The 23,466-nt window shown below is 35.2% G+C and overlaps 1 protein-coding gene across 1 annotated transcript in view; it reads left to right on the top strand.

Annotated features, from left to right (window-relative positions):
* The window catches only part of UBR1 (ubiquitin protein ligase E3 component n-recognin 1), a 60,484-nt gene extending 41,190 nt beyond the window's left edge, over window positions 1–19,294 (top strand). Inside the window, exons 32-47 of the mRNA XM_021403426.1 lie at window positions 674–826; window positions 1,227–1,324; window positions 1,995–2,088; window positions 3,319–3,467; window positions 5,296–5,351; window positions 5,627–5,723; window positions 6,312–6,379; window positions 7,658–7,808; window positions 8,642–8,729; window positions 10,223–10,356; window positions 11,577–11,685; window positions 12,546–12,602; window positions 13,087–13,164; window positions 13,762–13,932; window positions 16,170–16,271; window positions 16,745–19,294. Of these exons, the coding sequence (XP_021259101.1) occupies window positions 674–826; window positions 1,227–1,324; window positions 1,995–2,088; window positions 3,319–3,467; window positions 5,296–5,351; window positions 5,627–5,723; window positions 6,312–6,379; window positions 7,658–7,808; window positions 8,642–8,729; window positions 10,223–10,356; window positions 11,577–11,685; window positions 12,546–12,602; window positions 13,087–13,164; window positions 13,762–13,932; window positions 16,170–16,271; window positions 16,745–16,886 (1,747 nt within the window). The 3' untranslated portion in view covers window positions 16,887–19,294. The remainder of the gene's footprint in view (window positions 1–673; window positions 827–1,226; window positions 1,325–1,994; window positions 2,089–3,318; window positions 3,468–5,295; window positions 5,352–5,626; window positions 5,724–6,311; window positions 6,380–7,657; window positions 7,809–8,641; window positions 8,730–10,222; window positions 10,357–11,576; window positions 11,686–12,545; window positions 12,603–13,086; window positions 13,165–13,761; window positions 13,933–16,169; window positions 16,272–16,744) is intronic.

Raw genomic sequence — 23,466 nt, 5'->3', positions numbered from 1 at the left:
CCTGTATCAGACAAGCAGATTTGAATGTTGGGTTGTTTTATTCCTAATAATGTGAGTGCTACTGTGACGTTAATGAAATCTGAAGACTTACTGCATTCGCTAAGGGATCAAATTTATGTAAGAAAACCGGTAAAAGTATTAGTTATTTCTCAGTTTGCTTTTGAGTTTAAAACACCATATGATTTTGTAGTACAAATTACTCTCCCTTTTAAAAGAAGGCAATAGGTTTTTTTATGAAATGTTAAAGTAGGTTTTCATAAAATTAAATACAAATGTGTACAAATCCTATTTCAACATTTCTAATGGATTTCTTCTGAGAGATTTTAGATTCTGTGTTTAACTATTTAGAAGATGGGAGGGAAGAAGAGAAATTATAAGGACTGTTTGCATGCAAAAATGTCATTAATATTAATATAAATATAAGTGGATCTTAAAAGGAAGGGAAAGTTGCCACTATTTTGACCAAGTGGTATGCAATGCATTTTTTGCCTGAGTTTATATAAGTGACTAAAGATCCAATTTTATTTTCATGTCCAAGCACAAGAAATAGTTATCAAAGGAAAGGTATTAAGAAAAGAATTAACATATGATAAGACTTAATTGCGTGAAATTTTGTTTTTAGGTCACATTTGATCAATTCCATTGTTTAGTAATTCTCTTTTCAATGTTCTAGGTACTTTGAAGCCATGCAGCTGAACTTCCGACAGCGCCTGCATGTTGAACAGATATTTGACCTAGAGAACGGAGAGTATCTTTGTCCACTTTGCAAATCTCTGTGCAATACTGTGATTCCTATTGTTCCATTGCAGGCTCAAAAAATAAACAGGTGAATTAATGGACCACATAGCCTTTTTTAAGTTTGATTTTTGGGGTGGGTTGACTTTTCAGATTTTGGGAAGGTAATCTTGGGCTGACTTCTTCCTCTGTGTAAATGCCCATTTGTTTCCTTACTGACCACTCACCCAAATATGCTTCTTTTGGTAGTCAGTCATTTTTTGAAGGCATTTCTAGACTGACTATTTTTGGAGTATATACCATGTAAGGCAATATTTAGATCTATACTTAGGCTAATGCTGTTTTTTTTAAAAAAAAAAACTCACTAGTTTGCCTGCAAAAGTATGCAACTACTGAGTTCATGTATTTTGGTTTGTGTGTCCTTTATTTTAAGACTTTATTAAGGTTATTTGAGTGTTAAAGTAACACCTGCTTTCCATTTCTTTTCTCAGTGAGGATGCAGAGGCAGTAGCTCAAATTCTTTCCCTGTCTAGATGGCTGGAAACCATCATAGTCAGGATATCAGGCTACAGTGTGAAAAATGCAAAAGGTTTGTTATCTTCATTTTATAGCTTGTCTGTGGGATATCTAATACACCAGTTTTAAGTATAATACACGTGTTTTAAGTAATATCAACTGAAAACTTAAAATATAGGGTAATTTTGCTCTCAATCAAGACAGTGTAAGATAAAGCTGGGGTTAAAGTCATAGGTCTTTCAGAGCTGATAGCTTTATTTCAGAGTGTTCTCATCAGTTTTCTGGTTTGATATCTTTTCTGCCTTCCCTGTACAAGAGAATTCCGTACACTCGGGGAGGATAGCTGCTTGTTATCACTCAGAGTTAAGTTTTTGCTTGAATAGTTTGTAATAAAAAGAAAAAAAATTTAGATTTAGAGGGTTAGAATGAAATGTTTAGAAAACATAAGTTACAGAGAATCGATATATTCCTTGCACTCCTAGGATGCAGGAAAGGTTTCAGCTGCTTCTGCTGTATTTTTCTCAATAAAGCAAAGAAAAAGTAGTAAGAAAGCACTACTTTAATCCTCACGTATTTGCAAATAGAGAGAAAGGTTAGGAGGATAAGTAGAGCATCTTGGCTGGTGAGGTCTGTTTATAATTATTTTCAAACCAGTTAAAAAGGAGGTCTTGCTTCTGTTAGACTGCTATAAAAATGATAACTTATCTGTGTTTTAATTTTGATCATCCAATTTCTTCTCGAAGGAGAAAACCAGAATGCACCGGCTTTTGTCAACAAGGGATTGGGGACTTCTGCTTTAGAATTCCATTCCATCCTTAGTTTTGGAGTTCAGTCCTCGTAAGTGCTTTTTTGACTATATTAATTATCTGTAATCTAAACAAACTTCAGGATTTATATTGAAGGGAGACATTCAATTTTTCAGTCTGAATATGGGCTTACTTGTACATTTCCCTAAGCATTCATTGAATGTCAGCTCTGTTCAGACCTAGATGAACCTCTTGGTCAAACCTAGTCTGGCAGTGTTTACTTTCTTATTACAAAACTGAGTGTAGTTTTCTAATTCAGAATTCCAGTTGTTTTGGCCACTTTCTGTGCTTCCAGGCAAGTCACTTAATGTCTGTTTGCCTTAATTTTCCTGCTGTATGTTTGTTTGAGGGATAGCTTTCACTTGTTTTAGATACAATAATTTAATACAGATTACTCATTGCTGTCTTGTCTACTTGTGTTCCAGTGGACAAAAGCTCTTTTCCATCAAAACAAAGCAAACAGAGGCTTCTGAAGTGTACTTAGCTAGCTTCTTTTAAAATAATGCTACTTTTAAATCAAGTACTTTACTACTGTTACCTCTGACTGACATCATTGTTATGGAAAGTGCTTACACATCTGGTGTTGTAAAAAAAAAAAAAAAAGTCACCAGAAGGTTGAATCAACATCTGCAGCTTGTAAACAGGAGGAAGACTGACCTTTATGCAGCCTGATAATGAAAGGACAAGGGGGAAAGGTTTTAAACTAAAAGAGGGAAGATTTAGGTTAGATGTTAGGAATTTTTTTTTTTTTTTTTATTCAGAGGGCATTAAGGCACTGGAACAGGTTGCCCAGAGAAGCTGTGGATGGCCCATCCATGGATGTGCTCAAGGCTGGGTTGGATGGGGTTGGATTTCTTCATTCTCCCAGGTTGGCTCTAGCCTGGTAGCTCTTATTCTTTCTATTTTTTCCTATTTATTTTTCCATTTTATTGCTATTTTATCAAGGTTCTTGTTATTTGCAGTAAAAAAGAGGAAAAAATAAGAGGTCCAAAATTTGAGTATTTAGAAAACAGAAGTTACCGAGAATCAAATGGATTCCTTGCACTGCTATAGTGCAGGAAAGTTCTTTTTTTGCTACTTCTGCTATTTTTTCCTTGTCAAAGCAAGAAGAAAGTGGTAGTGGAAGCTAGTCATTTTTTCCCCTCTTTGTATTTAAGAATTCTTTCATAAATAATCTTGACTTTGTTAGCAAACGATTGACATAGAAATAACAAGCACTGTTAATAGTTCAGGCTGAAGTTATCTTGGCTTACTTTTGCAGAGCCAAATACTCAAGCAGTATCAAGGAGATGCTTATTCTGTTTGCAACCACCATTTATAGAGTTGGACTAAAAGTTGCTCCAAATGAAGCTGATTATCGGATTCCTATGATGACCTGGAGCACATGTGCTTTTACAATCCAGTGTATAGGTAAGGCATCATTTGGATTTTTTTTTGACTCAAAACTCTTAAGGCTGTTTGATTTGTAGAAATGTATACAATCTGAATGTATAAATAATAATGGTAGTTCTACATAAAGAAGAATATAGGTTAATAATTCGTATTACATGTAGTAATGTGATCTTTAATCTGGTATAAACAATAGAATGCTTTTGTTAGATGCTTTTGGTAGCATTTAAAATACACTATTAACATATGTAATGCCAGCACTGGTGAGTTTAATCTTTGAGAGCTGTGTTATGAACTGTAATGTTAAGCATCTATGAATATTGCAAAGCTGCTGAAGATAATCAAAATGCCATGTGTGTTCTGTGCAGCTAACTATCTAATTACTATGAAACACAACTTCCTTTCTCAAGTTTTACTCATAAACATGCTTTTCTAATACATCGGGGTAATCATTCTTGAATGATCTATGTGATTAAGCTGATTACTTCTTTTTGTCTTTATTCTTGAAACATTTTCATACAATTTGTAGAATAAATGTGGTTCTTTATATTCTGAAGCTGCTTAAAAACATGTGGTATGATAAAATTCTGACATGAATCTATTTTTGAAGGCAAAATAATTTATTAGCTTTGCTTTTTCTGGTTAATGTACCTGCTTACTAGTCACTGTTGTTTCATTTGTCTACTATATGCACAAAGAAAATGGCACTACGGACATGGTGCTGTAACTGAATCAGTAGTGACTTTTAGGCAGGGAATAAGGCAGGAATGCCCAGAAAAGCTGATTACAGCTTTTTTGTTTTGGATTTTATCATAATGTTCAAATGGTTAGGAGAGGACTGGAAGCCACGCAGCTGTCTTTACATGTACCTAATGCCATGTAGATTGTTTTTTATTTTATCTTGAAAAAATAAATGAACAAAAAAATCCAAAGTGAGATTTTTGTCAACAAGGGTATATATGTAATAGCTGCTATCACAGATGTGATATCAAAAGCATATGACAGAAGTATAAGATTTAGATGCCTTACCAGGCAAGGACTGTAACATACGAGGGATCACAATAATAGTCTGGCATGTGCTGGGCCATAGAACTTCAAAATACAAGTGTATTTTTTCCCATGTTTTGTCAGCAACTCTACATGATGCCTGTTGAACTGATGTATAGAAATGCTAAGTTAAAATACTTTTTTATTAAATGTTTAAAAAGAATATTTTGTAAGATCTTTAAAGTTACCAGTTCATCTCTGAGGTGACTAAAACATAGTAACATTCAATTAGATGCCTTTTTACTCAGTTAAGTTCATTTGACTTCTTAACTTTATTGGCTTATTTTCTCTTTATTATCCCTCCAGTACCAGTGTGCTTGAGAAGGGAAGCTGATCTGTGTTCTAATTTGGGAGATTTGTTTTCACAAGATTTTTATTAAACTACAGTCAAATTAAGTAGTGGGAATTTGAGGACCAGATAGCTGTGTAGCATCCCTGTAAACATACCTTGATATTTGTGAGCGTTGTGTACGTGTAATTGAAAGTACAACTAAATCCGTAGAACCTTCTATCATCATTCAAATGAAGCAATGTTCCTTTAAATCTTAGTTAGATGTGAAAACTCTTCTAAAAAAAGTGTAAAAAACCCTGTTAGAACCATTTATGTAGGAGTCCTTTGGTGCCAGTTACGCTGGATTTTTCAAGAGAATTCTAAGCAAGTTGCTCATCAAATTATGCTGTGCTTTAAGAAGGATGTATACTAAGAAATGTTTTTACACTTGACTGTATTTATTTGTAACTCAAACAGAAAGGTTACGTTCCTGTAGAGCAAAACATAATTTTTTCTGTGTTTAATTTTAAGAAAACCTCTTGGAAACAGAGGGCAAGCCTTTATTTGGATCTCTACAGAATAGACAGGTATGGGCAAGTAGATATGCAGTACATTTGCATATATGAAAATACACTGTTGAAAAACATACTGTTGAAACTGCTTGCATTCTCTATTGTGAATTATCTCTGAAAATACGGTTCAGACTGGTAACATAAAAATATTCTGGAAAATGTTTCAACTTCATATGGAGGTTCATATTTAATTCACTTGCCAATACATTTTCTGTTTGTGAGGGTATGTGCTCACTGATTTATTTTGCTACTATCATTTTCCTGTCCAACCGTTTTCTCTTGTGCTCTAGCACAGTGGCCTTAAAGCATTAGTGCAGTTTGCAGCTGCTCAGAGAACAACGTCACCACAGGTCCTGATTCAGAAACATCTGATTCGTCTTTTAGGAGGTATTGTGTTCCTTTTGTATTGCAGAAGTTTCTGTTGAAAGGTGGCACACACCCTTAAACCAACATAGAAGGAAAGGGCAGAGTACTGGCAACAGTTACCTTCAGTTTCTATAATGTTTCCTTGCATCTCAAAGTTTTACTTGAACTGAAGTAATCAGTAGTTCTGTTGACCCAGCCCTGTATCATTTGAAGTTCTGAAAAATCCCCTAACCCAGATTACCTAGGCCTTGGAGCTACTCAAGTCTGGAATGTCTACAAATGGTAGCGTTTAGAATTGCTCAAATTCTTAAGGCTAAACACGTAGACAAACCCACAAATCAGATATTACTCTCTCAATTGTTAGATTTAATCTTTTTACTATTTTTGAAAGGCTACTTGCATCGTAGTTTAAGATATCGGGGTCTCAGGGAGAACTGTTTTTTATATTTCTTGCCAGTATGCTGAATGTGGTGGCCTTTATGAATACTATTTTTTTAACATGCCTTCTGTTGAACAGGATGCTTGTGTGTGCAGGCTTTTGGATTCTGCTAGATTGCAAGGCATCTAGTGTTGATGGTGAGATTCATAATTAATATCTTTATTTTGTAGTTATTCTACCAAACTTTAAAACGGAAGACACTCCATCCCTCTTAGAAGTAGATATGTTCCACATTTTGGTAAGGAGATTCATTTTATTCTTCAGTAATAATGTGGTTTTTTTTTAGAACCTAGATTTTTACGTGATTTTACCCTGGATTAGCTGTTCACTTGATTGAATTAAATGATTGTGTGTGAACATTGCATACAAGCAAATTACTACATACTTCTGCTACGTAGAAGTGTTTACTCTTAGTTCTACTGTTTCTAATTTTCATGTCTTTGCTATCTCACTGTTTGAATTTCATATTTGTAATTGCAGTCAACTTTTTACCACTTACGTTGCTATCAAAACCTAAAAAAAAAAAACAAACCCATGAGATATTTACACTTTCTCAGCTTGTGGTCCCCTCATTTTCCTTTTGTCTAAATAAGCCTCATACCTTCTCATTCTTTCGTGTTCATTCTCATTATCTTCTTTAGACTATTTCTCAACATCTGCTTTCTATTCTTAATAAATTATTGTGTGAGAATTGCTCTGATAGTGCCTCCTATTTTATTATGGTGACCAATGATGGTGCAGATGGCAGTGGTATGACAGTAGAGGTTGAACTGCTCTGCCAGTGTTCTGTTACATTTTGTTGCCATGCAACAGATGACAGCAGAGGGGCAATGTGACAAAATGGCATCTGACTTGGAATTGTGTATGAAGCAAAGGTGTGGAATTAAATTCTTTCATGCAGAAAAAGTTGCCCCCGCTGACCTTTATTGATGCTTATGGAAACCAACCAGTGGATGTGAGCACACTCTGTTTCATCTCTGGTGAAAATGCATAGCTTATGGCGATGACTGTGTTGAAAAATAGTGTTCTGTAGTTGAGAATTTGTTCTATCGAGTAGTGTTATTGTACTCTTTGTATCTGTTGTAGTTTCCATGAAAATAAATAAGAGGCATTGTTTTTAGAGTGACCTATGTAGATTTTTCTACCTTAAAACATAAACCACTTTGCCCTCTATCTTTCTAACTAATGCTTGGTTTCCTTTCTCACATTTTTTCCATGTTCTGTTTTCTCACATGAAGCAGAAACTAAGCTTTCTAGGAAGCAGGCAAGCTTTCTTGGCAAGTACAGTGGAACTGTGTCTTTTCCCGATGTGCTAGTGGGACACAACTCATTTTCAATTAGTTTTTTCCTTTATACTTTGTGGATTAAAATCAGCAAGATAAATGATGTTATATAAATTGACTACAGGAATGAAATATAACTATATAGTGATAATATAAGTTACAATAATTTATATTATCTGTTTAATTATAAAATTTCTGTTACTTTAATATTTACTGCTTCCTTTCCGCTGTAGGTGGGAGTTGTATTATCATTTCCATCTTTATACTGGGAGGATGCTGTAGACTTGCAACCTTCATCAATTAGTTCGGCCTATAACCATCTCTACCTCTTCCATCTGACAACACTAGCACACATAACGCAAATTGTTATCTCTTCAGCAACAGGTAGGGATGTATTTAGGTTGTATCATTGCAGCATTTTACAGAACTTCTTAAAAATAGAGGATGAACGTTTTGCTTGTAATGATTAACATCTTCCAGATAGGAACTTTCTTGTAATAAATGACATTTAATGCTAGGTAGAAATAAATGTTGTTTGGTTTAAAACAAACAGAAGGGTAGCACTATATTGTTTTCAGATCATTTTATTTTATCATTTATATGTTTTGCGTATTGCATAAGAAAATGAAATAGTTACAGATCAAGTCCATCATTCCAGCGTAGCAACATCGTACATTCTTCCCTCCTTGTAGGAAAAGCAAAGCACTGCCCAACAGCAGCACTCTGCATGAGCAGTGCAGTGAGAATTAGTATGGATTTTGGAAATATACTTTCCTTTGCCCTTCAAACTATTAAATAGCCAAGATATGGAATTCTATTAGCTGATGGGGAGGAATTTTACTTTTCCCAATATTTTGTGCTGTTAAAAACTGTCAGTAACCTACAGGCTTTCTGTCTACTTCTTCCTGTTTTCTTGAGTATGACAGGAGAAGGAAAAAGAAGTAAAAAGTCCTGTAACTTAATCCATACAGAACAATAACTTGAAATGTTTATGGGAAGAAAGCAATTTTTACATGAGTTTGAGCAGTGGGACAGTAATCATAATTACCTGTTGTAGCATGTAGTTTTAGGAGGACATTCATTAGGTTGAAAACAAGAAATAGATAAGCAAAATAAAGTGGAAACATATCTTTAATGCATTTTAGAAGAAAGCTCAATTTACTTAAAAAGTCACAAATGAAGTGCATTTACAGTAGGAATTATATTTGTGTGTGCAGAATCCCCTACTGCTCGATCATATGACAACAGTGAGGAGGCGTGCTCTGCGCAGTCTTTCTGTAGAGAAGTTTGCCAGTACACCAGTGGGTAAGTAAGAGTTCAGTTACAGTGCTGTGTTTTCCTAGAAACATGGTAATCCCTGAACAACAAAGAAAATGAGGAGGGGAAAAAAACAAACAACATTTTACATGGGGAGTTTAGCACAATGCCTTCTGCTTCGCATCCAGTGCTCCTGAAACTTAGGAGGGAACTAGACAAAGCAACAGGTGTAGTTAAAACACCTGTTGCTTGTAGACAGCAGTAAATTCTTAGAGTAAGGATGAAAAATTGCCTATATTAACCTGAAGGGAAATGTAAACGCAAACTGTAAGGTGAAGAAATCTAAGGTTATTTTGAATTTTTTAGGTCTGTTACACTTTTTCTTTCCAAACAAAAGGACGTATTTTTACTATAAAAGAAGAGGTGAAAAATGTAAAGCTAATTACAGTTATTTGTTTGAGCATTAATACCCGTTTTGGACTTATTCATTGACTCTTAATTGCTTCAGTATCTGTATGGGAAATAAGCTAAAAAATATGGATGCAGCCCCCACAAATTCTGCTGTGATTTATCTTCACCAAGGCTAGTGGCAAATACATTTTTTTTTTCAAGAGATGAAAATGCTGCCCATGTATCTAAAAGTTTTAAGTCTAAATTTATAAACATTTAAAATATTGTGTTTAAACAATAGGAGTAATTTTTTTCATGCATGAGTTAAGAACCATAGTTGCTGTGTATTTTGGAATGTTCAAATGGAGAATTAAATGCCAGAATTTAGGCTGAAACTGTTAGTGTTTTAATTTCTGCATATGCATTGTCTTCATTTAACTCTGATCCCACTGTGCTTAAACAGCATGTTCTGAATAGTAATTTTGAAACGGTCTGTGATGTTTTAATATGGCTTTACTTGTTTCTCAGCAGGTCCTAGTCAACATCCTGCTCTCATAAATGTGAAGTTAGCTACGTTTAATTTTTCTCTGTGAAAATTATCACTCTATGTTTTTCAAAAATGGAATTAGGGTAGTTTAAAATAACTAGAATGTTGTTGTTGTATCTAATAACATGATAAAATATGAAGCATATTATTTTTTTTACTGTTATTTTTGTTGCATGTGATCATGATTCAATTTTTTTCTTATCTCTTTTGGATTGCATTTGAAGCGCTGAATGCATGGAAAAATACTATCATTAATTCGAGAATTGCTGGTTTTCTGTAATTAAAGCATCAATTGCTTTGTGTGATGCTGTATGGCACAGTTTAAATCAGAGTAGCCTGGAATTGGACAGCTTTATGATTTTGAAAAATGTTAGTTGATCTAATTTGAGTGCTTAATGTAAGTGTTCTGTATAAGCTCCACGTTCATTCCTTAGGTAAAAGGAAAGTTTGAAATTAGGTTCTGGTGACCGTTTCACAAAATTTGGGGGTACATCAGTGTTGTTTGTACACAGCTAACATTCTACCAGTGCTAGCCAAAATGTGAAGGTACTCTAAAGGTGTACACTGTGAACTACTGCAGTTATTTCTCATTTGTGTATTACAGTTGCTTTAGTCAGGATACTCCAGGCTGGCTTGTGTGGGATTGTGTTAAGAAAGGCATCATGCCTTACCTTCGTTGTGCTGCTTTATTTTTTCATTATTTGCTGGGAGTTTCTCCACCTGAGGAGCTACTACAAGGTAAACATGAGAAAGCAAATATATATTTGTTGAAGTTGTTTTTTCTGTTCTTGGAGTGAAGGAATTTTTAATGTTCACAATAACTCAACGGTAGTTAATGTTATAAGACTTAAAAGGGAAAGACTAATTTGTGTAGGAAGGGAAGATATGGGAAGTTGGGTGGTCTAGGATTTCCGTATAAGAATTGCTTCTGAGCATGTGCAAATATGTGAACTGTCAGTGATGTATTGGTAGTGACTATTTATGGCTACAAAGATTCTGTAATTTGAGTCATATTGGGGGCTTAGATTGTAACATCCGAGAAATAGCCTGGAGTATATTAAAAATGAAAAAACCACACCATAAAACTCAACACGTCTACTTTCTTGTGCAATTGCTGAAGTTGGCAAACGCTAGCAAAATAGAGCTTTTTAAAAATAAAGCACATTATAGAACTTGAAACTTCTTACTTAAAGGATTCTAATGCATTGCAGATGGCAAAACCAAAATGCTTTGTTTTTTGTCAAAATGCAGGGAAGAACAATTATCAGCTATTTGCAAAAGAGAGCCAAATCTTCAATACACAGTGGAGACACAATGTAGTCTTACACTGATTTATGTAAAATATGAGCTAAGTTTGAATTTCATTAATTTGATTACAAGTCCAAATCTTTGCACTATACTGTTGTTACCATCAGTAGAAAAATAATATCAGTACCATATGTAGAAAGGAATCTGCTGGTGAAGCAGCAGTGCCATTTTCTGCAGCCCCTGTGAGCCAATACGTGACCAGTTAGCAAACTATTAACCTAGCACAACTTTCTTGCATGTTAGCACTGACTTGATCATAGCAAAATTAAATATCATTGCATGCTGATAGAATAGTAAAAAGCTGAAATATGATAAGTAAGGAAATCTGCTGCACCGATGTGTGTTAGTTATTATGCAGTGAAATTAAGTTTAAGCAAGACAGTCCATTTTTATAATGACTTATATATGACTTAATAATATAACGTCAGGTTTATAAAACCTAAAGCAGATCTTCAGCTAATGCAAGTTGTCATAGCCCCAGTTAAGTCAGTGGAGCTATCGTCAGTTATAGAGTCTAAGAAGCTATGCTCTAGCTGGTAAACCTGTATTATTAAATGGAAGAAGAATCAGGAGATTTCTAGTTTTGAGTGAATTATTTAGCAACATTGAAACATTTGAACAGTCACTCTTATTTTCTTTTTCTTATGCAGTTTCTGAAGAAGGGCAGTTCAAGGCACTTTGTAATTACCTCTCTCTACCCACCAATTTATTCCTGCTCTTCCAGGAGTATTGGGACACTGTAAATCCACTCCTTCAAAGGTACTGATTGAGAATGGATAAGTCATGTTTTTGTGTTGTGGTGACCCTGTGGGAACTGCATCAAATTTCTTAATAGCAGAGGTCAAGTTCATGCTAGAGTCGTAAATGTTTATTTGATGTGCATAAATATAGTGAATCTCTTAAAATGCTTAAAAAAACTTAAACCACAACATATTCTTTAGTAAATTAAACATTAAACAATTGTAGTGTAAGGAACTAGTTCTTGCAGACTTACAGGAATTTGGTTCCTATAGGCAGAAGTTATCATAAATTGTTGCGTGCATGGTGTACCATCTGCAGTTCATTGGGCTGTTTTTAATGTCACTAGCAAAAGTGTTGATTATATAATCTACAAAATGAGAGCATGGGGAATTTTGTAGCCTGCCAGATGAGGCTTTGTACTGTATCTTCTCTGGGTTTCCAAAATAGACTGAATGTAGAAGATAGCTTAATCGTGCGATGTAAATATTATGTACATTGTAATCTGACAGCAAGGAAATAACTGGTAAAATTATTCTTCAAAAAAAACAAAAGTTAAAATAACTACACCCAGCCGTCATCTATGAGAATAGTAGAATAATTCTGCTTTATTGTGTTGGAAAATGTCTCCATGTATTTACTGTGGCTGTTTCAGCCCATGGCTATGTTAATTATTATTCCTGATTCTTGGCAGAATTCTCTGGATCTCATTAGCTTTTTGGTTTCCTCTTTTTAGTTAGTAGTAACATTTGACAAGTCATCATATGAGCTCAATATTTTACTTGTTTATCTATTTGCTTATTTCTTATTAGTTGAGTTTAGCAATACTGCAGGTATGTTATCATCAAACACTATCTTCTGCAAATCTTTGTTTCAAATAGGTGGTGTGTTGACCCAGTGGTGCTAAGTTGCTTGAAGGGGAAGTGCAGTGCAATAAGGTTAGTAGGTTGGGTTTTGTTTGTTTTTGATTGTTTTTTTCCTCTTTTTGCCTTAAAATTGTTCAAGGAATGAAGTGGTTGTTAGGTGTAAGTTAGCAGCACTTGTATTTGTTTTTTTTTCCCCTCTTGATGTACTACCATAAATTCATTTCTCTTTGGCTCTTCTGGTGATTCTTTGTTGAGAAGGCACAGCATTCTGTTAACCGAGTTATGTAGCTTTCTCTAGGGAAAAACAAAGGCTAACTGAAACATGAAATATCTTTGTGCATATATGTTAGATACATAATTTAATTGCAGCAATTTTCTTAGAATGTAGAAATTCTGAAGCTTCCATGTGGACTTCTAGGACTAAAGAGGCGATCAGGAATTGCAAAGGTTTACAGAAGGGACCAAAAACTTAGCAGGATAATGATCAATGGCTGCCCATTATGGTTTTTGCTGTAGTATTTATTTTTTCCTTGTAATATTTCTTTCACTTACACAGGTATCCTAGGAAAAGAAATAGTTTAATAGAGCTTCCTGAAGACTATAGCTGCCTTCTTAACCAAGCATCTCAGTTTAGGTAATGTATGTGTTGTGTGATATTTAGTTGTCTTGATGAGTGTTTTGTTACTTTGATATTCTTTCAGTTACTGTAGCTGTTGTTAAAACTGTGAACAGAAATGGTTTTGCAGAAGCAAAGGCACTTCTGTGGTTATACAAGTCAATGCTAGCAGCTGTTCATTTTAAGGCTGCAATGCAGCAGCTTGCTCAATGTATTCACTTTTGTTTGATAGTATTGCACTTTAATCTGCTGGTCATTTTTCACCACTGCAATGTGGGTTTGATGTGGCTCTCAGCCTGAGTATTTTTGCACAGGACACAAGAAACCTGTCAGGTTGGCACTGTTTTATGCCAGGGAGTGTGAATCGTAGGATAATTTGGATGAGAAGTGACTTCAGCACATCATCTAGTCCAATCTCCTGCTTGAAGGAGGTATCTTGCAGCTGAAATCTTTGAAGCAATGTAAAAACAGAACCAAAGGAAGCAAGTATGTGATACAAGGTCATGACAACAGTATATATCTTAGGTGTAATTTTTCTTTTTCGGAACATTACTGGTAGTTAGCATTCTTCCAAAGTTTCATTGTTAAATAACAGTCTGCTTACACTTTTTCTAGATGCCCACGGTCTTCTGATGATGAACAAAAACATCCAGTATTATGTTTATTTTGTGGGGCTATGTTGTGTTCCCAGAATACTTGCTGTCAGGAACTTGTGAATGGAGAGGAGTTGGGAGCCTGTACTTCTCATGCTCTTCAATGTGGAGCTGGAGTCTGTATGTTTCTCAAGTAAGTAGCTAGCCAGAATTTAGCATATTAACAATAAAGGGAAATATGTGAAGGTCAAAAACCACAGCATTGTCAAAGCACTTAATTCTTTTAAGGTAAAAAATAACAACAACAAAGAAACCCAACCAACAATGGCAAAAAAAAAAAAAACCAACAAAAAACACCCATTTCTTTAACCAAGTAATGGTTAAACCTTAGGTACGTTACTTTAATACAGTGTACCAAGAAGTTACATCACTTTTGTGAGTTGTCTTCCATTCTTCAGGTTGAGTCAGATCATATGCTTTACAGAACAGGTATAGAGTATAAACCTGTTTGAAGGTGATGTGACTAGTCTGTAGTGTACAGTTTCATTTAGATATATTGGAATTACACATACCTTACCCTTAAGCTGTGATTTTTCAAGTAAACTTTACCATGAATTTAGTATCTAAGTGATTATCTTCTGTGATTAAAACTTCCCTGTATTTCTGCTGTACTACTTAAAAATGTGAAGGAAAGAACTGATCTTTATCCAGTAACTTTGTTCCTAGTTAACAAAACGTTTGTATTTCTACTTCAACAGAGGATTGATTTCAAGTGTAGTGGAAGCTGTGTGGGTCTTCTGTGTATTTAGAGGATTATGTATTCTAGTATTTCTAATAATGAGGTTAAATGGAAACTCAGAGACTTAGATTTAGAACATTTTATTTCTTGTGGAAGGACAAGAAATACAGACATAACTGTAGAACGTGTCTATTCTTTAAGTCTGTGTAAGTTTAAGTAACACTGTAAATACAGGCTCAAAGTTCTGAGATTGATGTTTTTTCAGCAGTCATATCTGTCTAGGCTACTCAGTTCTTCTCTTTATTAAGGTGTCAGCAGCAAAACAGCTGTGACTCTTGCTAATCTTTCTTCATGGTTAAGGAGCCTCAATAGGAGTAGCAATCCAGAGGCTCATGGGATGGCAAAAGCAGAATACCTTTTTAGCTCCAGAGAGTACTGTTGTGCATAGTGTCATCAGAGAGATAGGTACTATAAACTGACTTTTTTCTCCTTCTGTTACTTAAGAAACGTATAGGCTTGTGCATACGTACAGCTATAAGTGGAGGGGTGCATGTTCTTAAGACTGACTGGTTAATCAGCTTAATAGTGTTTGATATGTTTTTTGGGTAAGCAACTCCTTATTGCTGTGCTGCTTAAGGTTGCCACAAAGGTGATTTGAACAAGAAAGACTTTTTTGAGTCATGAAGTAGCTAAGCACACAAGCCCAAAGAGGATGTGCTTAGGTGCATACCTGCCACAGAGTCATGGCTATAAACTCTTCTGAGTTGTGCATAGCACCTTGAATTGTTAGCACAGGCAAATCATGTTAATGGGATATTTTATTTGGACTGGAGTTGTTTTAGATCTTAGAGGGTAGATAGATGAATGACTTGTGGATCAGAACAATATGGTCTTCAAAATGAATGCATGCCTTGGGGGCTAACATTAGGTTACCTGAATGGATTCTAGTATGGAAAGCCACCTAGCTGCAATGACTTCATTAGTTTCATACAAGATAATTCACTGTTTTCCGTACCTCGAGCAGGACTTCTACTGTCTGAAGACTGCTTCGGGCAGTTGTGCTAATTCTCATCTCAATACCCTACAGTGTAGTACAGAGTATAGATATCTAAATAGTGCTGCAATTCAGTAAAGATCTATGGAGATAAGATCCCATTATGGCTAACCTAATGTTACAAAATAAGTTTTATATTTCTTCCTTTTTCTAAACTCTTAAATGCTAAGGAGGATTATACACTTTAACTTAAAACAATCTTTAATATTGACTTATGGTGGTACATAAGTCTCCTTGCTGCTGATACTGAGACACTGGTTTAGATCTGGTTTCTAGCTTCTCTTTCTAAGCTTAATGCAATCCATGCTGTTGAATCTATCATAATTCATACTATGTAACTATTAGTTAAATATGTTTAAAATAGTCCTCCTAGGGATTGTGTACAACAAGACGTTTGCTGCAAAACAATTGTGATACTAACTCCATGCCTAGGTCATGTATAAATTGGAAAGTTAATATGTAGTACGTATTTGACCGGGAGCTGATGCAAAGTAATCTGTTTAAATCGTAGTTAATTGAATCTGCTATTGATGTAGATCATACTTAAGCTATCAAAAGGTGTAGCTTATGAAAAATAATTCTGTGGTGATACTGAAGATAGTTACGTTTAAAATAAATACCACTATTTTTCCGTAAGGATCAGAGAATGCAAAGTTGTCCTCATAGAGGGTAAAACCAGGGGCTGCTTGTATCCTGCTCCATACTTGGATGAATATGGAGAAACAGATCCAGGTCTGAAGTAAGTAAATGTTTAATATTTTTGCTTTCTACATTTCTGTTTTGGTCCTTTGTTTCTTAAACACATTAGACATGGCCTTTCTGCTAGTGTGTACAGCACTGTAATATACATCTTTGCTTTGTGAACTTGTATAACTTCAGATTCCTGATGACGGATTCCAGTCATTAATGGGTCATTAGTAGTGGAAAAATCCACTTTTTTGATTCTGTTAAACTTTCTTAATTTACTGATGAGAAGCATACAGCAACTACCATTACTGAAGTGTCATCTGAATGTCAGCTTTTGACATTCATTGATTATCATGTGTAGAATTCTTTCATTTCCCATATACTTCTTGGAGTTGCTGTTCATAGAACTATTCAGTATTTATTGTCTATTGTTAAGACTTTTAATGCTAGACTATTAATGGAATAACTTCTCAGCTGATATTCTGATAGGCTTATTCAAGTATTCTCCTTTTTCCTTCCATGAAGAAGAGGCAATCCTCTGCACTTATGTCGGGAGCGTTACCGGAAACTGCATCTGCTATGGCAGCAACACTGCATCATAGAGGAGATTGCCAGGAGTCAAGAAACCAATCAGATCTTCTTTGGATTCAATTGGCAACTGCTCTGAGTTTCTTTATTTTAGTGAAATGTTTTACATTTGGCAGTGCTTTGGAAACAGAGAGTGGCAGTAAATGCTCTAAAGTGGGTTCTGTAGTTCATATGCAATTGATGGATTCTCTAGGTTGGATGTAGTGCTGATACACTGAAACAGAATTTCATGTCAAATGTCTTGCTTTTTTTCTTTCCCAAAAGGAAAAATAATTACTATTGAACGTTCAGATCCAGAAATATTTCCACTTTTTTTGACAAGTTGTAATTGTTTCACATGTTTTGATGAGGACAGCTTCCCAAATCCTTTGCTTCAGGGCACATATATTTGTCTCTTCCTTGCCTTGAGAATATACTTAACTGGTGTTGCTCAGTAAAAAAATAACTTCCTTTCTTTTCCCAGGTTTAATGTGACTTTTAAGTAGGTCGAGATCTGTGGCATAATATTGGGTTGGAAGTGGTACCAAGCCTGTAGTAATCTGTAGTAACAGGAACAGCAAACGTGAAGTTGGGTGAAAAAAGCCTACATTCTGCTATATCCTGGAATTTAATGATGATCAATTAACTCTTCAAAAATGGAATATGCATTGAAAGTGGAGTTACCATCTTGTTTGTTCCATGAAAAAATAGTCTGTGCTTTTTGCACTGCCAGAACCGCACTTTATCTAATGAATTTGTCCTCTATTAATGCTGTATATCCTGAAAGGTCTAGGACTACGGTTTTTGGTTAGGTTTTGGTTAGTTGTACTTCTTTTAGTTTTTCCCATGAATTTTTCCCTGAATGCCAAACAGGAAAATAACTGCTGTAGTTTATCTCTGCAAGTTACATAGGAGCCAGAGACTTCAATAAAGTAGACAAACTTCAATGCTGTCACTGGACTGAAATCAAGGCCCTAAATCAGTCAGCCTTGGAATTAGAAATAAATTTATTTGCTCATGTTTGGGAAACTTTCCACTCTTCATCTTCTGTCACAATTGTTTGGAGCCCTAAATAAATGAAAATGTGTTTTGGGGGTCATGTTCAGTGCTGGGAGCAGAAAAGTGAAAGATGAATATGTATGTCTCTTTGCTCTTCAGCAGTTAATGGTACATTGTGACTGAACTCTCTTAATGCTGTGGGATTGTGCTTCAGTTCTAAATGTCTTTTGTTTTCTGAATTGTAACAATAACATACATGAGAGAATTTGTAATGGGTAAAAATGCTTTCCAAGGAAATCACATTGGTGTCAAAGCTGGAAGTTGTCAATATTCTACATTTCCCCTCCCTTTGCCATTTGGATTTTTTAATGTCATTTTAATAAGGCTCACAAGGGGAAGTTTTCAAAATAATATCTGAGAATGTGTTTTTCTATGGTTTCCTTTGTTTAGTTCTCTTTACTGATTTTATGACAGGTAGTAGAATCACAAATAATGATTTAGATATAAATACAGCTGTTCTCCTAGTTTCTTAAAGCTTTTAGAGTGTACATGAGTACACTGAACAGCACCATAACTCATCTAAAAGTGGAGTACAGGTAGACTTTAATATTGTTATGATTCGCAGTTCCTTTTTTCTTTAAGAACTTTTGCTGTAATCCTTCCCTGGTGATATAAATAGTTGGCTTTGGAATGTTTTCCAGGCATTTTTTTCTTGAAGTTATGACCATTGTCCTTATCTTGATTCTTGCAGATTTTAAACCTGAATATACAACCTTTTAAAGACAAGCATAATTCTATTAGTCTTATCTAAATTGCGTTTGAAACACAAAGAATTTAGAAGAGCAGTCGTGATGAAAACTTGCATTCACTGGAGATACGTAAGGACATCAAAATACTTTATACCAAGAAAAACGTGTTCAGGCTAGCAAATTATGTCTTATTGATACCAAAACTGTATTCACTTTTTTGCTCAGTTTTACCTTTTCATTTATCAAAACTTTCAGTTACCTTGCACTTCAGTGATTAAAAAAACATTCTGTTATCAACAAGGTGAGATCACTATTATGTTTTATGTCTGAACTGTAATATATCTATAAGGACAGGAGCTGGTTTGAACAGGTGAACTCTTGTTTGAAGCTCTAGAAATATCTTTGGCTGAAAAAATGAGAGAGAAAGGGCAAAGTTGCATTACCCTTTATGTTTGCACATTCTAATTTGCAAATGGGCTCCCGTATCATTCACTGACTGGTGTGGTCATCTTTCATTTCATAAATTACTATGCAGTTTTGTTCACTGTGAGTATGATCTGTATTTAGTGATCACAAGATGCTTACGCCACTGATTTTCATTCCATCCAAGCTGACAGAAGACATTTGATAATGCACATATTGGTTTCTTTAATTGCAAAAATGTAAATTTGAAACTTGTATAATGTTCTTGTGCTTTTGAAATAAAATATCTTGTATATGTATATTTAAAAAAGGAAATAAAGTAACTTCTCATAGATTATTCAGTTTTTATTTGGAGGCACTTTCACACTTCAGCTGATTTTACAAGAGTGTTACAAGAGGTCTGTCAGTATGGAAGAAGGGAAGAATTAAGTGATTGGTAAACTGTGATCCACATCATCATTGTACCAGTGAGTACTAGTGGCACAATTGTTCTTATTTAAATAAATATTCCTCTTGAAACTTATCCTAATATTCCAAAGATGCAGGCTCCTGCAGTGTCTATTTCAATTTTTCAAAGAAGTCATAAGCATATAATGTAATACTCAAAGGTCTTTTAACTGATCAGTTGAGTGATTCTGGTTTTATAGCCCTCGAAGAAGAACTTGCTGTATTGCCTGTCAGATACTGAACCTTTTGAAAGTAGAAGTTTGTGTTTTGTCTAATGTCCTGTGTGATAGTATGGAAAAAAATATTTTGTTCCAGAGTTCAGCAAACAGACAAGAAATATTTTATGTATGAAGAGGTGAGAAGTAGTGACTAATTCTCTATGCCACAAGCTGATGGCTGTCATCACTTTCTCACTGCTTTGTTGTAGCTTCAGGTGCCATTAAGCTTTCCGAGTTTGAGTGTTAATGGCATTATTCTCTATGCTTATTCTTAATACAGCAATTTTTTTTTTTAGAAACTAATTCCTGAAAAGCTCAAAGGTGGGTCGATTAAAGTCTACTAGCAGAAGTGTTCTGTTAAATAGTAAGTCTGTTTCTAAAAGGAAAAAAAAGCCACAGCACCGTGTCTTCTAAGAGACTGTAACAATCTCAAGATGTAATGTAGAAAATAACATGGGGGATGATTTTGGCCATGATGTTCTTTCTTCAAAGATGAAAGTTGTTTCACTTCTGTGGCACAGTCTTGTATTTTGTTGTCCATGTTTTGCAGATGGAGGCTAAATTTATTTCTTGATACAGAAAACAAAAGAACAATGAAAATTGACTGCTCCACAAGTCTCTGAAATCCAGTTAGTTCTAGTCCTAGCTCAATTTCTGGAAGCTTATGTTGTGTGATTGAAAGTGTAGATTAAAGAGGAGCTGTTTAAGAAATGTGCTCGAGTGAGAGACCTGAAATTATGTGTTGTTTCTTGCAATGGTGTTTAAGATGAGAGACCAGGTATGAAGTTAAACATGAAACACTAAAACTTGAGCTTCAGTTTTTGTATTTTTGTATCGCTTGCTTATGAGTTCACTGTCAAGAAACAGGACTGTAGTTTATGCAGTTTAATTACAGGCTGTCACAATTGAGAATCAGACCAACCCGGGAGATTTCTATGTTTCATGCTTGAATGAATGGGCCTGCACACCATGCGAAGTGGCTACTGGCACTGTGTTTTTGATGGCCATTTTAAGCCCTTTGTTTATCTGTGGGGAACTCTGGCAGGGCTTTTTCCGCAAGCTACGGAGCATCTCCTTTCTCCTCATAGTACTTGAAATGTAATACTAGCTTGTATAGGCAAAGGTAGTTAGGTGCAGTCTAGGACTTGGAGAGAGGACATTCTGATGCACGTTAGACAGAGTTTCTGCTTGAAGATTTTGTGAAACATCACCATGGCAGCTTGAGAAATAATCTACCCAAGATGATAAAAATGCTCCAGTTTTCTTTCATCCACTTTTTCATTCTATGAATTGTGCTGTAATTAAAAGTGGCAAAACCTATGTGCTTCAGGATTGTGATACTGAAAAATGATCTAAGAATATTTATTTTCCTGATTCAGACATACTTAGAAGTTCATTAAGCAATGTGGTTTACCCAGGTGGATTCTGCACAGCAGCATGGCTCCAGGCAGTCTCCCTCTGTTACACACCTTGGTATACAGGAGCAGACTGGAACAGGAGCATCCATTTACGTGATACTGTCCTCCTAAGAGATAAGGATACCACCTAGGTGATGTAGGCTTCATCCTTTTTTGATTTTTCTGAACTATGAAGTACCATGTGCAGAGACTAAACTGTGGGAAACTGATAGATTGTGTACGAAACGATTTGTCAGGTTTAGATGTCATTTGTTGTGTTGGAGAGAACTGTATGATCATATATCATTTTGTGTAAGGGAGGTTTCCAGCTTCTAAGGAAATACAAATGAAACTCTTAATGTGTGGTATTCATATATGATTCATTATATTTTTCTTTATGGTCATTGTAAAGCAAGTGTCTTCTGTGGTAGTCAGAAAGCTTAAAGAGCATCATAACTGCAGTTTCTGCAGGAGCCATCATAGTGCCTTCAGCAGGAACTGAACGTTAAAATGTTTGTGATTTTATGAAGAGCTCCATAAGAAGATAGTTTTATATAGAGGTGAGTTACTTACCCTGGAAGTTGCTGGAGTTCGTTACACAAATGTATTGCTATTAATTGTGACTGGATTAAGCATTAATAACAAATAGGATAAGAAGCGTCCCACAAATCGTATTTATTTCTGTATCTGAGCAGATGCTACGGCTTATAGGCTTGGCTTGCTAATGCCATCTTTGTCTTTATGAGTTACAGAGAATTAAAGACAGTCTGTGCTGCTGCCTGAGTTTTTTTTCTTGTTACAGTGGCTGTAATATTAAATAGTCCAGGAGACCCGAGTGATTGTGACAGTTGCTATAAAGTAGGTTTAGTATTTAAAGTCTGCCTTCACTGTTTGAGCAAACTAGTAAATGCAAAGCAAAGAGAGCACTTAATTTAAAAGTATTAATAATCAGAATATTGCTAGGATTTTCAAATTGATAGGTAACATTTGTCCTCAGTACTGTGAAATCAGTTGTTGTCCTTTCACAATATATCTGTATTGGTGCAGACTAAATGCCTGTGCAGGATGGAAATGAGCTATCAAACGATCTAAGTAATTACTGGTAGTAGTCAAGACAGCATCTGTTCCCTGTGAAATTAACTGAGTATCAGCATACACAAGTTTTCACATCGACAGCTGTTTCTGCATCTTTTCAGCAGTTGTCTGAGAGAAAGATTGACATACCAAGTATTACTTAGTTTTTTATGGTAAAATGTGTCCTGCTTATATGAAAATGATCTGTGTGAACTATGGGAAAAGCGTAGCCAGATATTTATACCATTGCTCTTCATGCTGATGTGGTATAGCGCTACTTACTGGTTTAAATTTGTGTCATTTTACAGAGACACTCGGTCTGGATGGTCCTTTTACTTCACTCTTCTGCTGAACCTATTTTTCACAGCAAGTTCATGACAAACAGGGACCTGCTAGAGAACTGGACAAAGAGTAAGCTCATAGCTGTTATAATTCTGCAAGCTAAATAAATGATCTAGAGAGATTGTACGTGGCACAAGATGCCAGGTTTCATCTGCTTCTAAAGTTAAATGTGTTTTGCCATCAGGAAATTTTTCCTATAATATGGAGTAAGAAATCCTTTTTCTTTCTTCTAAATAAGAGTTTGTGCTCTATATCCTGTCTTACAACCATTTTCATCAAACTGAACCATTCCTTTTATTTTTAAGTATTTTTTTAATTCTATCAAGTCCTCTTGATTTGTTTTTCCTAATGAAACAGAAGTTTATTACCCTGTTTTTCTTATCTAATTGTGATCACCATTTGTTTTATTAAGCAACCTAGAACTGTTTTTCCAAGTACAGATGGATTAAAATTGTACTGAAGAAATAACTACTTATTTACTGAAGCATGTGATGCTCCATGTGCTGGTCTGAAAAAAATACAGATTAAAATTGTATTTTTATTATATTCTGATGAAAAGTCTGTTTAATTTGCAGCATACAACTACCTTTCTCTTTAATGTGTCAAAGTATCAAAATTTTCTGTGTTCATTCTTTTCCAGTATGATATCATTTATTCTTAATGTTTCTAGTAAAGCGCAGGAAACTGTTGTGCTGAGTGTTCTGCAGACAACGAGCTGCTTCCTTTGGGATTGTATTTCCCAGATTCACTGAAGTTTGTTTTCTCTCATAGTCTAAAAAGTGGGTGTACTTTCTCTTAGTTCAGTGAGACATAAAAGCCGGAAATTTTTCAGTCTAACAGTAAAGCTCTTTGAAATCTTGTCATTACCACACTGAAAGATAGAAAAGAAAGAAACGGAGCCAGGATTGTGCCGAAGAGCATTAGGTAGACTTAGAAACAACAAGCTGTAATACAGAAATGATATTTTTGGCTCTCAGAAATGTTTCAAGGAATGACACACCAGTTCATGCCTTGATATTCATGGATAGCTT

Source organism: Numida meleagris, chromosome 6 (genome assembly GCF_002078875.1).
Source record: "Numida meleagris isolate 19003 breed g44 Domestic line chromosome 6, NumMel1.0, whole genome shotgun sequence".
NCBI lineage: Eukaryota > Metazoa > Chordata > Aves > Galliformes > Numididae > Numida > Numida meleagris.
Note: the sequence above shows the minus strand (reverse complement) of the source record. Positions and strands in the feature narration are given on the sequence as shown.